The sequence below is a fragment of the Bombina bombina genome, chromosome 4 (assembly GCF_027579735.1).
Source record: "Bombina bombina isolate aBomBom1 chromosome 4, aBomBom1.pri, whole genome shotgun sequence".
Classification (NCBI taxonomy): domain Eukaryota; kingdom Metazoa; phylum Chordata; class Amphibia; order Anura; family Bombinatoridae; genus Bombina; species Bombina bombina.
Window position 1 is genome coordinate 9621635 of NC_069502.1, and position 16296 is coordinate 9637930.

A 16296-nucleotide genomic window follows, 5' to 3' on the forward strand; every position below is an offset into this window, starting at 1 on the left:
TTTTTGTTTATTTAACTTAGTTTAATTATATATTCTGTGTTGTGTGATTATTTTATTAGGTTTTTAATGCTGTCTACCCTTTAAAGTCTGCATTTCAAAGCTTTTAAAATAATATATTAGGTGTAACTTATGACAATTTTGAGAGGGGCCTGGAACCTATCACCATCACTTCCCATTGACTTACATTATAAACTGGGTTTCAATTTACAACGGTTTTGATTTACAACCATTCCTTCTGGAACCTAACCCCGGCGTAAACTGAAAGCTACCTGTATTTGTCCAATTTACTCGATTTCACAGGTGCAACTACTACTGTGGAATCACAGTCGTTTAAAGTAACTAACACCTCCCTTAGTAACAGACGGAGGTGTTCTAGTTTAAATCGGAAAGAGACAACCTCTAATTCAGTCAAAGGTTCTGAATCTGAAATCTCGCCATCTGATAAGACCTCTATACTCTCCCCCTCAGTTCCCTGGGAGGGTACCTCTGAAACTGCCACCATGGCATCAGAAACCTCACTGATAGCATGTTTGTCTTTCCTCTTACGCTTGCCTTGAAGCATAGGAAAAGCAGATAACGCATCCGAAATTGTGGAGGACATAACCGCCGCTATGTCCTTTAAAGTAACTCCAGCAGAAGCTAGAGCAGAAGTGCAGGGCACTGCTGGTGGGGGCGTTGATTTTTGGGACGCTTGGGGAGAAAGTTGCGGCAAAAATTGACCCTCATAAGAAGACAACATCTTGGACAACATCTGCCTGAGAGGAGATTGGCTCAGTAAAAATGTTATCCCTAGAACTTACAGTCCTTTCAATACATGTAGGACAGAAAGGGATTGGTGGTTCCACATTTGCAGCAAGACATAAAGCACATGTAACTCCTTGCACCTCATCTTGATCCATCTTTTCACAAAAATATTACTATTAAGTAAAAAAAATACTGAAAAAAAGCAATAAAATAAAAATATCAAAAACCGTTACAGTCTCTTTAAATTCAAACGGTTTTTCTTTCTCAGACAAAAAACAGAATTTATGCTTACCTGATAAATTACTTTCTCTTGCGGTGTATCCAGTCCACGGCTTCATCCTTTACTTGTGGGATATTCTCATTCCCTACAGGAAGTGGCAAAGAGAGCACACAGCAGAGCTGTCCATATAGCTCCCCCTCTAGCTCCGCCCCCCAGTCATTCGACCGAAGGTTAGGAGAAAAAGGAGAAACCATAGGGTGCAGTGGTGACTGTAGTTTAAACAAAAAAATTATTTACCTGACTTTATTGCCAGGGCGGGCCGTGGACTGGATACACCGCAAGAGAAAGTAATTTATCAGGTAAGCATAAATTCTGTTTTCTCTTGCAAGGTGTATCCAGTCCACGGCTTCATCCTTTACTTGTGGGATACCAATACCAAAGCTTTAGGACACGGATGAAGGGAGGGAACAAGACAGGTACCTTAACCGGAAGGCACCACTGCTTGCAAAACCTTTCTCCCAAAAATAGCCTCCGAAGAAGCAAAAGTATCGAATTTATAAAATTTGGCAAAAGTATGCAGTGAGGACCAAGTCGCTGCCTTATAAATCTGTTCAACAGAAGCCTCATTCTTGAAAGCCCATGTGGAAGCCACAGCTCTGGTAGAATGAGCAGTAATTCTTTCAGGAGGCTGCTGGCCAGCAGTCTCGTAAGCCAACCTGATGATGCTTTTCAGCCAGAAGGAAAGAGAGGTAGCAGTCGCTTTCTGACCTCTCCTCTTACCAGAATAAATGACAAATAAGGATGATGTTTGTCTGAAGTCTTTAGTTGCTTGTAAATAGAATTTTAAAGCATGAACCACATCAAGATTGTGTAGCAGGCGTTCCTTCTTTGAAGATGGGTTAGGACACAGAGAAGGAACTATTATTTCCTGGTTAATATTCTTGTTAGAAACAACCTTAGGAAGAAAACCAGGTTTGGTACGCAAAACAACCTTATCTGCGTGAAACACCAGGTAAGGTGAATCACACTGTAAAGCCGACAATTTTGAAACTCTTCGAGCAGAAGATATAGCTACCAAAAACAGAACTTTCCAAGATAATAACTTAATATCTATGGAATGTAAAGGTTCAAACGGAACCCCTTGAAGAACTGAAAGAACTAGATTTAGACTCCATGGCGGAGCCACAGAATTAAACAGGCTTGATTCTGACTAGAGCCTGAGCAAACGCTTGAACGTCTGGTACCTCTGCCAGACGCTTGTGTAAGAGAGTAGACAGAGCAGATATCTGTCCCTTTAAGGAACTAGCTGACAATCCTTTCTCCAATCCTTCTTGGAGAAAAGACAATATTCTGGGAATCCTAATCTTACTCCATGAGTAACCCTTGGATTCACACCAACAAAGATATTTTCGCCATATCTTGTGGTAGATTTTCCTGGTGACAGGCTTTCTAGCCTGAATCAGAGTATCTATAACTGACTCAGACGCTTTGATAGAATTAAGCGTTCAATCTCCAAGCAGTCAGACGCAGAGAAACTAGATTTGGATGCTTGAATGGACCCTGTATTAGTAGATCCTGCCTCATTGGCAGTGTCCATGGTGGAACAGATGACATGTCCACTAGGTCCGCATACCAAGTCCTGCGTGGCCACGCAGGCGCTATCAGAATCACCGAAGCTTTCTCCTGCTTGATTCTGGCGACCAGACGAGGGAGAAGAGGAAACGGTGGAAAGACATAAGCCAGATTGAAGGACCAAGGCGCTGCTAGAGCATCTATCAATACCGCCTTGGGGTCCCTGGACCTGGATCCGTAGAGAGGAAGTTTGGCGTTCTGACGGGACGCCATCAGATCTAATTCTGGAGTGCCCCATAGCTGAGTCAGCTGAGCAAAAACCTCCGGGTGGAGTTCCCACTCCCCCGGGTGAAAAGTCTGACGACTTAGAAAATCCGCTTCCCAGTTGTCCACTCCTGGGATGTGAATTGCTGAGAGATGGCAGGAGTGATTTTCCGCCCACCTGATTATTTTGGTGACTTCCTTCATCGCTAAGGAACTCTTCGTTCCCCCCTGAAGACTGATGTAAGCTACAGTCGTGATGTTGTCCGACTGAAATCTGATGAATTTGGCCGCAGCTAGTTGAGGCCATGCCTGAAGCGCATTGAATATCGCTCTCAGTTCCAAAATGTTTATCGGGAGAAGAGATTCTTCCCGAGACCATAAGCCCTGAGCTTTCAGGGAGTCCCAGACTGCACCCCAGCCTAACAGACTGGCATCGGTCGTTACAATGATCCATTCTGGTCTGCGGAAACATGTTCCCTGAGACAGATGATCCTGAGACAACCACCAGAGAAGAGAGTCTCTGGTCCCCTGGTCCAATGGTATCTGAGGAGACAAGTCTGCGTAATCCCCATTCCACTGTTTGAGCATGCACAATTGCAGTGGTCTGAGATGTATTTGAGCAAAAGGGACTATGTCCATTGCCGCTACCATTAATCCGATTGCCTCCATGCACTGAGCTACAGATGGCTGAGGAGTGGAATGAAGTACTCGGCAAGTAGTTAAAAGCTTTAACTTTCTGACCTCCGTCAGAAATATCTTCATTTCTACCGAATCTATTAGTGTTCCCAGGAAGGGAACCCTTGTGAACGGGGACAGAGAACTCTTTTCGATGTTCACCTTCCACCTGTGAGATCTTAGAAAGGCCAGTACAATCTCCGTGTGAGCCTTGGCTCTGGGAAAAGACGACGCCTGAATTAGGATGTCGTCTAGGTAAGGCGCTACTGCTATGCCCCGTGGTCTTAGCACCGCCAGAAGGGAACTTAGCGCCTTTTGTGAAAATTCTGGGAGCAGTGGCCAAACCAAAAGGAAGGGCCACGAACTGGTAATGCTTGTCCAGAAAAGCGAACCTGAGAAACTGGTGATGATCTTTGTGGATAGGGATATGTAGGTACGCATCCTTTAAATCCACGGTAGTCATATATTGACCTTCCTGGATCATTGGTAAGATTGTTCGAATGGTCTCCATCTTGAATGATGGGACTCTGAGGAATTTGTTTAGAATTTTTAGATCCAGGATTGGTCTGAAAGTTCCCTCTTTTTTGGGGACCACAAACAGGTTTGAGTAAAAGCCCATTCCTTGTTCTGCAATTGGAACTGGACATATCACTCCCATTGTGAGTAGATCTTCTACACAGCGTAAGAACGCCTCTTTCTTTGTCTGGTCTGAAGACAGACGAGAAATGTGAAACATTCCCCTTGGAGGGGAGTCCTTGAATTCTAGAAGATATCCCTGGGTAACAATCTCTACTGCCCAGGGATTGTGAACATCTCTTGACTGCTCATAATCTGTTCTTAAAACAGAGCTATCACGCTTTGTAGGAAAAACTGGCAGTTTGGATAGAAATGCTGCAAGGGAATTATCCATGACTGTCGCTAGTTGTTGTAATGTAATAGGGGCCAATGCACTAGAGGTACTAGGCATCGCTTGCGCAGGCGTAACTGGTGGCGACACATGGGGAGAGGAAGGCGGACTATCCTCGTTACCTTCGGTCAAAGAATCATCTAGGGCTACATCTTTAAGTGACACAATATGATCTTTAAAGTGTATAGACACATTAGTGCACTTGGAACACAATTTTAGAGGGGGTTCCACCATGGCTTCTGAACACATAGAGCAAGGCCTTTCCTTAGTGTCAGACATGTTTAACAGACTAGTATTATACACAAGCAGGCTTGGAAACACTTTATTCAAATAAAAATTACAATTTGAAAAAAACGTTACTGTGCCTTTAAGAAATAAAAAGCGCACACAATTTTACCAAACTGTGAAAAATGAACCAATCTTTTTGAAATTTTCACCGTATGAGCCTAAGGCTTTGATATGATTGCACAACAATTTTCAGCCCGATTAACCCCTTAATGCCCAAACCGGAGCAGCCTAAAGCTGACAACCGGTTAATAAACTATAGCACCTTGCCACAGCTTACTGCTGTGGCCCTACCTGCCCTTAGGGATTAGTTTTGTGGAAAACAAGCTTCTTTGAAGTCCTCAAGCAGTCTCTGGACCCTCCATGTGAAGCTGCATGAACTGTCTGCTAATACTAACTGCTAATACTAACTGCGCAACTGTTGTGGGGCCTTCAAAATCACTATTAGGTGACTAAACATATGCCATGTGGAAGATAACCCCATAATAAACACACAAAAGTGCTTAAAAAGTGTCTATAACGAGTATTTTTTCCAAATAAATAAATCGATTGCCCTGTAACAGTGTCCACCAGCCTATTGAGCCCTGTTAAGTAAGCCTTCAATTCTATACTGAGTTTCAGAACATAGCTTACCTTCCCCACATGGGGATTCTTGTCAGTCTTCTAGCATTAACTGAATCTTGTCTAGAAAAAGATGACTGAACATACCTTATTGCAGTTAAGCCTGCAAACTGTTCCCCCCAACTGAAGTTTTCTGGTACTCCTCAGTCCTGTGTGGGAACAGCAGTGGATTTTAGTTACAACATGATAAAATCATTTTCCTCTCAGCAGAATTCTTCATCACATTTCTGCTATAGAGTAAATAGTACAAACCGGTACCATTTAAAAATAACAAACTCTTGATTGAAGATATAAAACTACAAATCTAACACCACATTCACTTTACCCTCCCGTAGAGTGGCCCTGCTGCCAGAGCCGGCAAAGAGAATGACTGGGGGGCGGAGCTAGAGGGGGAGCTATATGGACAGCTCTGCTGTGTGCTCTCTTTGCCACTTCCTGTAGGGAATAAGAATATCCCACAAGTAAAGGATGAAGCCGTGGACTGGATACACCTTGCAAGAGAAACTGCCAATTTTGTTAAAGCAAATTAACACTCAGAAAAAATAAATAAGTAAACCTCTGCACCACAGCAACCTGCTGAAGTGCTCCTACCTTCAACAATGCTACCGGATCCCAGCAGAAAACGATCAGTTACTGCAGTCTGCCAAAAGGACCGGATGAAAGCCGCATCTGTGCTAAAAGCGCATGAAAACATAATTTATGTAAGAACTTACCTGATAAATTCATTTCTTTCATATTAGCAAGAGTCCATGAGCTAGTGACGTATGGGATATACATTCCTACCAGGAGGGGCAAAGTTTCCCAAACCTTAAAATGCCTATAAATACACCCCTCACCACACCCACAATTCAGTTTAACGAATAGCCAAGAAGTGGGGTGATAAGAAAAAAGTGCGAAAGCATATAAAATAAGGAATTGGAATAATTGTGCTTTATACAAAAAAATCATAACCACCACAAAAAAAGGGCGGGCCTCATGGACTCTTGCTAATATGAAAGAAATGAATTTATCAGGTAAGTTCTTACATAAATTATGTTTTCTTTCATGTAATTAGCAAGAGTCCATGAGCTAGTGACGTATGGGATAATGACTACCCAAGATGTGGATCTTTCCACACAAGAGTCACTAGAGAGGGAGGGATAAAATAAAGACAGCCAATTCCTGCTGAAAATAATCCACACCCAAAATAAAGTTTAATGAAAAACATAAGCAGAAGATTCAAACTGAAACCGCTGCCTGAAGTACTTTTCTACCAAAAACTGCTTCAGAAGAAGAAAATACAACAAAATGGTAGAATTTGGTAAAAGTATGCAAAGAGGACCAAGTTGCCGCTTTGCAAATCTGATCAACCGAAGCTTCATTCCTAAACGCCCAGGAAGTAGAAACTGACCTAGTAGAATGAGCTGTAATCCTATGAGGCGGAGTCTTACCCGACTCAACATAGGCAAGATGAATTAAAGATTTCAACCAAGATGCCAAAGAAATGGCAGAAGTTTTCTGGCCTTTCTAAAACCGGAAAAGATAACAAATAAACTAGAAGTCTTTCGGAAAGACTTAGTAGCTTCAACATAATATTTCAAAGCTCTAATAACATCCAAAGAATGCAACGATTTCTCCTTAGAATTCTTAGGATTAAGACATAATGAAGGAACCACGTCTCTACTAATGTTGTTGGAATTCACAACTTAGGTAAAAATTCAAAAGAAGTTCGCAACACCGCCTTATCCTGATGAAAAATCAGAAAAGGAGACTCACAAGAAAGAGCAGATAATTCAGAAACTCTTCTGGCAGAAGAGATGGCCAAAAGGAACAAAACTTTCCAAGAAAGTAATTTAATATCCAATGAATGCATAGGTTCAAATGGAGGAGCTTGAAGAGCCCCCAGAACCAAATTCAAACTCCAAGGAGGAGAAATTGACTTATTGACAGGCTTTATACGAACCAAAGCTTGTACAAAACAATGAATATCAGGAAGAATAGCAATCTTTCTGTGAAAAAGAACAGAAAGAGCATAGATTTGACCTTTCAAGGAACTTGCGGACAAACCCTTATCTAAACCATCCTGAAGAAACTGTAATATTCTCGGTATTCTAAAAGAATGCCAAGAAAAATGATGAGAAAGACACCAAGAAATATAAGTCTTCCAGACTCTATAATATATCTCTCTGGATACAGATTTACGAGCCTGTAACATAGTATTAATCACAGAGTCAGAGAAACCTCTTTGACCAAGAATCAAGCATTCAATCTCCATACCTTTAAATTTAAGGATTTCAGATCCTGATGGAAAAAAGGACCTTGAGACAAAAGGTCTGGTCTTAACGGAAGAGTCCACGGTTGGCAAGAGGCCATCCGGACAAGATCCGCATACCAAAACCTGTGAGGCCATGCCGGAGCTACCAGCAGAACAAACGAGCATTCCTTCAGAATCTTGGAGATTATTCTTGGAAGAAGAACTAGAGGCGGAAAGATATAGGCAGGATGATACTTCCAAGGAAGTGATAATGCATCCACTGCCTCCGCCTGAGGATCCCGGGATCTGGACAGATACCTGGGAAGTTTCTTGTTTAGATGAGAAGCCATCAGATCTATTTCTGGAAGTTCCCACATTTGAACAATCTGAAGAAATACCTCTGGGTGAAGAGACCATTCGCCCGGATGCAACGTTTGGCGACTGAGATAATCCGCTTTCCAATTGTCCATACCTGGGATATGAACCGCAGAGATTAGACAGGAGTTGGATTCCGCCCAAACCAAAATTCGAGATACTTCTTTCATAGCCAGAGGACTGTGAGTCCCTCCTTGATGATTGATGTATGCCACAGTTGTGACATTGTCTATCTGAAAACAAATGAACAACTCTCTCTTCAGAAGAGGCCAAGACTGAAGAGCTCTGAAAATTGCACGGAGTTCCAAAATATTGATCGGAAATCTCACCTCCTGAGATTCCCAAACCCCTTGTGCCGTCAGATACCCCCACACAGCTCCCCAACCTGTAAGACTTGCATCTGTTGAGATTATAGTCCAGATCGGAAGAACAAAGAAGCCCCCTGAACTAAACGATGGTGATCTGTCCACCATGTCAGAGAGTGTTGTAAAATCGGTTTAAAGATATTAATTGAGATATCTTTGAGTAATCCCTGCACCATTGGTTCAGCATACAGAGCTGAAGAGGTCGCATGTGAAAACGAGCAAAGGAGATCGCATCTGATGCGGCAGTCCTAAGACCCAACATTTCCATGCATAAGGCTACCAAAGGGAATGATTGTGACTGAAGGTTTTGACAAGCTGATATCAATGTTAAACTTCTCTTGTCTGACAAGGACAGAGTCATAGACACTGAATTTATCTAGAAACCTAAAAAGGTTACCCTTGTCTGAGGAATCAATGAACTGAATGGTAAATTGATCCTCCAACCATGAACTTGAAGAAACAACACAAGTCGATTCGTATGAGATTCTTCGAAAATGAGAAGACTGAGCAAGTACCAAGATATCGTCCAAATAAGGAAATACCAAAACCCTATTCTCTGATTACAGAAAGAAGGGCACCGAGAACCTTTGAAAAAAATTCTTGGAACTGAGGCTAGGCCAAACGGTAGAGCCACAAAACTGGTAATGCTTGTCTAAAAAGAGAATCTCAGACACTAAAAGTGATCTGGATGAATCGGAATATGCAGATACACATCCTGTAAATCTATTGTAGACATATAATGCCCTTGCTAAACAAAAGGCAGGATAGTTCTACAGTAACCATCTTGAATGTTGGTATCCTAACATAACGATTCAATAATGATAGATCCGGAACTGGTCTGAAGGAATTGACCTTCTTTGGTACAATGAAGAGATAAAATAAAACCCCAGCCCCTGTTCCAGAACTGGAACTGGCATAAATACTCCAGCCAACTCTAGATCTGAAACACATTTCAGAAATGCTGAGCCTTTGCTGTGTTAACTGGGACACGGGAAAGAAAAGAATCTCTTAGCAGGAGGCCTTAACTTGAAGCCAATTCTGTACCTTTCTGAAACAATGTTTCTGAAACCAGAGATTAAGAACGGAATTGATCCAAATTTCTTTGAAGAAAACGTAATCTGCCCCATACCAGCTGAGCTGGAATAAGGGCCGCACCTTCATAGGTACTTAGGAGCTGGCTATAGGTTTCTATAAGGCTTGGATATATTCCAAACTGGAAATAGTTTCCAAACTGATACCGCTCCTGAGGATGAAGGATCAGGCTTTTGTTCCTTGTGAGGAAAGGAACGAAAAATGATTATTTACCCTGGAAAGAAAGGGAAAGCAAAGTTGACTTAGAAGACATGTCAGCATTCCAAGTTTAATCCATAAAGCTTTTCTAGCTAAAATAGCTAGAGACATATACCTGACATCAACTCTAATGATATCAAAAGATGGTATCACCAATAAAATTATTAGCATGTTATAGAATAATAATAATGCTATAAAATTATGATCTGTTACTTGTTGCACTAAAGCTTCTAACCAAAAAGTTGAAGCTGCAGCAACATCCACTAAAAATATAGCAGGTCTAAGAAGATTACCTGAACATAAGTAAGCTTTTCTTAGAAAGGATTCAATTTTCCTATCTAAAGGATCCTTAAATGAAGTACTATCTGCCGTAGGAATAGTAGTACATTAGCAGGAGTAGAGACAGCCCCATAACCTTAGGGATTTTTGTCCCAAAAAACTCTAATCTGTCAGATGGCACAGGATATAATTTGCTTAAACGTCTAGAAGGAGTAAATAAATTACCCAAATTATTCCATTCCCTGGAAATTACTTCAGAAATAGCATCAGGGAGATAAAACACTTCTGGAATAACTACAGGAGATTTAAAAACCTTATTTAAACGTTTACATTTAGTATCAAGAGGACCAGAATCCTCTATTTCTAATGCAAATAACACTTCTTTAAGTAAAGAACGAATAAATTCCATCTTGAACAAATACAAAGATTTATCAGCATCAACCTCTGAGACAGAAACCTCTGAACCAGAAGAACCATTATCAGTATCAGAATGATGATGTTCATTTAAAAATTCATCTGAAAAAAGAGAAGTTTTAAAAGACTTTTATGTATACTAGAAGGAGAAATAACAGACATAGCCTTCTTAATGGATTTAAAAAATAAAATCTCTTATGTTATCAGGAACACTCTGAAAATTAGATGTTGACGGAACAGCAACAGGTAATGTAACAGTACTAAAGGAAATTTTATCTGCATTAATAAGTTTGACATGACATGCAATACAAATAACAGCTGGAGAAACGGATACCAAAAGTTTATAGCAGATACACTTAGCTTGGTAGCTCCAGCACTGTGCAGTGATTTTCCTGAAGTATCTTCTGACTCAGTTGCAACGTGGAACATCTTGCAATATGTAAAAGAAAAAAACAACATATAAAGCAAAATTGATCAAATTCCTTAAATGACAGTTTCAGGAATGGGAAAAAATGCCAAAGAACAAGCTTCTAGCAACCAGAAGCAATAAAAAATGAGACTTAAATAATGTGGAGACAAAAGTGACGCCCATATTTTTTCGCGCCAAATAAGACGCCCACATTATTTGGCGCCTAAATGCTTTTTGGCGCCAAAAATGACGCCACATCCGGAACGCCGACATTTTTGGCGCAAAATAACGTCAAAGAATTACGCAACTTCCGGCGACACGTATGACGCCGGAAACGGAAATAGAATTTTTGCGCCAAAAAAGTCTGCGCCAAGAATGACGCAATAAAATGAAGCATTTTCAGCCCCCGCGAGCCTAACAGCCCACAGGGAAAAAGTCAAATTTTAAGGTAAAAAATGTTAAATTAAAATGCATTATCCCAAATATGAAACTGACTGTCTGAAAAATAAGGAAAGTTGAACATTCTGAGTCAAGGCAAATAAATGTTTGAAAACATATATTTAGAACTTTATAAACAAAGTGCCCAACCATAGCTAGGAGTGTCACAGAAAATAAGACTTACTTACCCCAGGACACTCATCTACATATAGCAGATAGCCAAACCAGTACTGAAACGAGAATCAGCAGAGGTAATGGTATATATAAGAGTATATCGTCGATCTGAAAAGGGAGGTAAGAGATGAATCTCTACGACCGATAACAGAGAACCTATGAAATAGACCCCTTAGAAGGAGATCACTGCATTCAAATAGGCAATACTCTCCTCACATCCCTCTGACATTCACTGCACGCTGAGAGGAAAACCGGGCTCCAACTTGCTGCGGAGCGCATATCAACGTAGAATCTAGCACAAACTTACTTCACCACCTCCATCGGAGGCAAAGTTTGTAAAACTGAATTGTGGGTGTGGTGAGGGGTGTATTTATAGGCATTTTAAGGTTTGGGAAACTTTGCCCCTCCTGGTAGGAATGTATATCCCATACGTCACTAGCTCATGGACTCTTGCTAATTACATGAAAGAAAAGGAGATTACATGCTGCTCTAGCCCAGTATAGCCCAACCTAAGCCTGCAATTGCTTGGAAATAACGCTACAAGCAGAGGCGCCAAACAAACAGGAAGTCCCGCCCTTCGTGGGCGTGCTACAACACTAAGTTTCCCTCTAGAGAGACAAAATGAAAGTGAAACCACCGGAGCCCTCCATTAACAATAAAATGAGCAAACCTCCCTCCAGCCCCAGTGCCTGCACCAAATCACTGCCCAAACAAGACTTTATATTCAGAAAAGTCTAACACAGTCCCACATAAAGGCCCTATTAACCCCCCTTATATGCCGTAGTGCTAAGATAACCACCCTGAGACTCCTTAAATCCCAGAAAAAGGTAGCACTTACCTGAAACACTGCCTGGCAGGAAGGCAGTTTCCCAAGCTTGAGAGGTCCTCTCACTGAGTCAGAAAGAAACTCAGGCTGAAGGATATAGGGCAGCTGAAAATGGGAGGCGCAGTGAGAATTATGTCCCACAAGTTCCCATAGCTCTAAAGCCACCAAAAAGCTCTACTGAAGAGACTGATATGGACTACGGCTACACCCCAGAATAAAGTAGCACTCTCTGGCACCACTTTAAAATAAACTCTTGATTGAAGAATCTAACCTAACACCTCATTTTACCTCTTCCTATCACTAACGTAGGCAAAGAGAATGACTGGGGTGGGAGGGAAGGGAGGAGCTACTTAACAGCTCTGCTGTCGTGCTCTTTGCCTCCTCCTGCTGACCAGGAGGCGATATCCCACAAGTAAGGATGATGATCTGTGGACTCATCATGTCTTTAAAAATAAACTGCAACATTAGATTTAAAATTAAAATACATGCAAACGTTTCAGCTTTTTGACAAAGAGCTAACCATGTAAACACATCCTTAACTAGATATTAAGCTAAAAAAAAAAAAAATCAGTGCATAATGTCCCTTAACGTCCCATAATGTCCCTCAATGAGTCATCCCGGGGGGGGTCTAGAGGTGACAAACTAGTTCCAGGGATCCAGTCACGTGTGATACAGATTCCTGCATTGAAAGACATGAGTCTCAACAAAACCCTTGCCCCCCAGCGTTCCTGATAATCTCATTGTTGGTAGAAAACATGCGGTTTACGAGTGAAAATGGTATTGGGCTTCCGTAACCGACATAAAACAGAATTTATGTTTACCTGATAAATTACTTTCTCCAACGGTGTGTCCGGTCCACGGCGTCATCCTTACTTGTGGGATATTCTCTTCCCCAACAGGAAATGGCAAAGAGCCCAGCAAAGCTGGTCACATGATCCCTCCTAGGCTCCGCCTACCCCAGTCATTCGACCGACGTTAAGGAGGAATATTTGCATAGGAGAAACCATATGGTACCGTGGTGACTGTAGTTAAAGAAAATAAAATATCAGACCTGATTAAAAAAACCAGGGCGGGCCGTGGACCGGACACACCGTTGGAGAAAGTAATTTATCAGGTAAACATAAATTCTGTTTTCTCCAACATAGGTGTGTCCGGTCCACGGCGTCATCCTTACTTGTGGGAACCAATACCAAAGCTTTAGGACACGGATGAAGGGAGGGAGCAAATCAGGTCACCTAAATGGAAGGCACCACGGCTTGCAAAACCTTTCTCCCAAAAATAGCCTCAGAAGAAGCAAAAGTATCAAACTTGTAAAATTTGGTAAAAGTGTGCAGTGAAGACCAAGTCGCTGCCCTACATATCTGATCAACAGAAGCCTCGTTCTTGAAGGCCCATGTGGCCTGTACAACGGCAAAGAGAATGACTGGGGTAGGCGGAGCCTAGGAGGGATCATGTGACCAGCTTTGCTGGGCTCTTTGCCATTTCCTGTTGGGGAAGAGAATATCCCACAAGTAAGGATGACGCCGTGGACCGGACACACCTATGTTGGAGAAATATATATATATAAATAACCCGTCTGAAAATAGTTCCAGGAGGGAGGTACTAGGGCGGTGCCTTAGCCGCTCAAACCACAACACTCTCCCGGTATAAAGATGGTACCCCTTCAGATCATCACACTGTACTGCATTACAATAGTCACAGGGTGCTGTTGGCATATCGGGTCACGGCCCTCTCACCTCCTTCTTGGACACTTTCTCTTGCAGAGACTTCAACTGCCTGAGCTGCTCCTTGGTCACTTGCACCCAGCCCCGCTCAATATCCGACACCGTCTGCAGAAACAGAGAATCGCAACACGTACTAAGTATTATTGTCACCAGTTCTACTTGTTATAAAATCATACAGACTGCAAACGTCATATATAACACACGCACATACCTCGCATATTACACAGACACATACATCACATATAACCTAAGCAAATATGTCACATATAGCAAATATGGCCAGACACTGGAAGGGATTGCGCTACTGGCCTGTCAGACACTGGCAGGGATGGTGACTACTGGTCGGTCAGACACTGGCAGGGATGGTGACTACTGGTCGGTCAGACACTGGCAGGGATGGTGACTACTGGTCGGTCAGACACTGGCGGGGTGACTACTGGTCGGTCAGACACTGGCGGGATGACTACTGGTCGGTCAGACACTGGCGGGGTGACTACTGGTCGGTCAGACACTGGCGGGGTGACTACTGGTCGGTCAGACACTGGCGGGGTGACTACTGGTCGGTCAGACACTGGCGGGGTGACTACTGGTCGGTCAGACACTGGCGGGGTGACTACTGGTCGGTCAGACACTGGCGGGGTGACTACTGGTCGGTCAGACACTGGCGGGGTGACTACTGGTCGGTCAGACACTGGCGGGGTGACTACTGGTCGGTCAGACACTGGCGGGGTGACTACTGGTCGGTCAGACACTGGCGGGGTGACTACTGGTCAGACACTGGCGGGGTGACTACTGGTCAGACACTGGCGGGGTGACTACTGGTCAGACACTGGCGGGGTGACTACTGGTCAGACACTGGCGGGGTGACTACTGGTCAGACACTGGCGGAGTGACTACTGGTCAGACACTGGCGGAGTGACTACTGGTCAGACACTGGCAAAGAGGAGTGACTACTGGTCAGACACTGGCAAAGAGGAGTGACTACTGGTCAGACACTGGCAAAGAGGAGTGACTACTGGTCAGACACTGGCAAAGAGGAGTGACTACTGGTCAGACACTGGCAAAGAGGAGTGACTACTGGTCAGACACTGGCAAAGAGGAGTGACTACTGGTCAGACACTGGCAAAGAGGAGTGACTACTGGTCAGACACTGGCAAAGAGGAGTGACTACTGGTCAGACACTGGCAAAGAGGAGTGACTACTGGTCAGACACTGGCAAAGAGGAGTGACTACTGGTCAGACACTGGCAAAGAGGAGTGACTACTGGTCAGACACTGGCAAAGAGGAGTGACTACTGGTCAGACACTGGCAAAGAGGAGTGACTACTGGTCAGACACTGGCAAAGAGGAGTGACTACTGGTCAGACACTGGCAGTGATAGGACAATTGGTTAAGCATAAGGAGGGTTAATGACTTGAGTGTGAAGTGGCTTAGTACCTACCTGAGCATATAACAGGTTGAGGCCAACTCTGCTCTCCATCACATCATCATCATATGAGGTGTCCCAGTAACTGAAACAAAATGAATTAATATAATATGTTCTGACGCTTACAGATTTTCCCCAATACCTCATCGGTCACAGTCTCAATATACCACTGATTTCCCACAAACATTCTGGCTGGTCACATACTAGTTGTGTCACTACCAGTCATAGTGTTGTGCACATCTCTCAACACACCCTGTGACAGACACAAAACCTCTCACAGTGCTCCTCTCTCAACTCCACATTCGCTCCCAGCCCTGTCATATCCACAAGGCGGAGCCGCACTCACCTCTTGCGCAGGATGATTTTGTACTGCTGGTTGCGTAGGCTGGTGACAGATACATATGGCAGCTCAAACTCCTGCAGCTTACGTACAACTGAAAACAGAGAGATTAAGAATGAAGAAGTGCGGCTGAAAGATAGAAAGGTCTATGTGGCTATGAGACTACTCACAGGAGAAGGAGTTGTTGCTTCCATCCTTAATGAGATACAGGCTGAAATATCCCATAAGGTCTTCTGGCACGTCCAGTTTAGAGGCAACAGCCTGGAACAGACAAAAAAGACAACTTGTGGCAAATGGTCGTCCCAGCAGCGAACAGCAAGAATTCCAATCAAATGGCAAAAACAAAATTTATGCTTACCTGATAAATTTCTTTCCGGATATTGTAAGTCCACGGGTTCATCAATTACTGTTGGGAATATCACTCCTGGCCAGCAGGAGGAGGCAAAGAGCACCACAGCAGAACTGTTAAGTGTCACTTCACTTCCCACAACCCCCAGTCATTCGACCGAAGGTTAATGGAGAAAAAAAAGGAGTAACACAAGGTGTAGAGGTGCCTGAAGTTTAGACAAAAATAACTCTTGAAACAAAAGGGAGGGCCATGGACTCACCATATCCGGAAAGAAAGAAATTTATCAGGTAAGTATAAATTTTGTTTTCTTTCCTAAGATATGGTGAGTCCACGCCTTCAACAATTACTGTTGGGAACCAATACCCAA

At 43.0% G+C, this 16296-nt stretch overlaps 1 protein-coding gene across 1 annotated transcript in view; it reads right to left on the minus strand.

The window, feature by feature from the left end:
• Positions 1–15894, minus strand: part of SNX17 (sorting nexin 17) — a 182998-nt gene extending 167104 nt beyond the window's left edge. The window contains exons 1-4 of the mRNA XM_053709394.1: positions 15751–15894; positions 15587–15674; positions 15256–15325; positions 13828–13920 (exon numbers count right to left, since the gene is read on the minus strand). Of these exons, the coding sequence (XP_053565369.1) occupies positions 13828–13920; positions 15256–15325; positions 15587–15674; positions 15751–15805 (306 nt within the window). The 5' untranslated portion in view covers positions 15806–15894. The remainder of the gene's footprint in view (positions 1–13827; positions 13921–15255; positions 15326–15586; positions 15675–15750) is intronic.
• Positions 15895–16296: the final 402 nt, after the last annotated feature.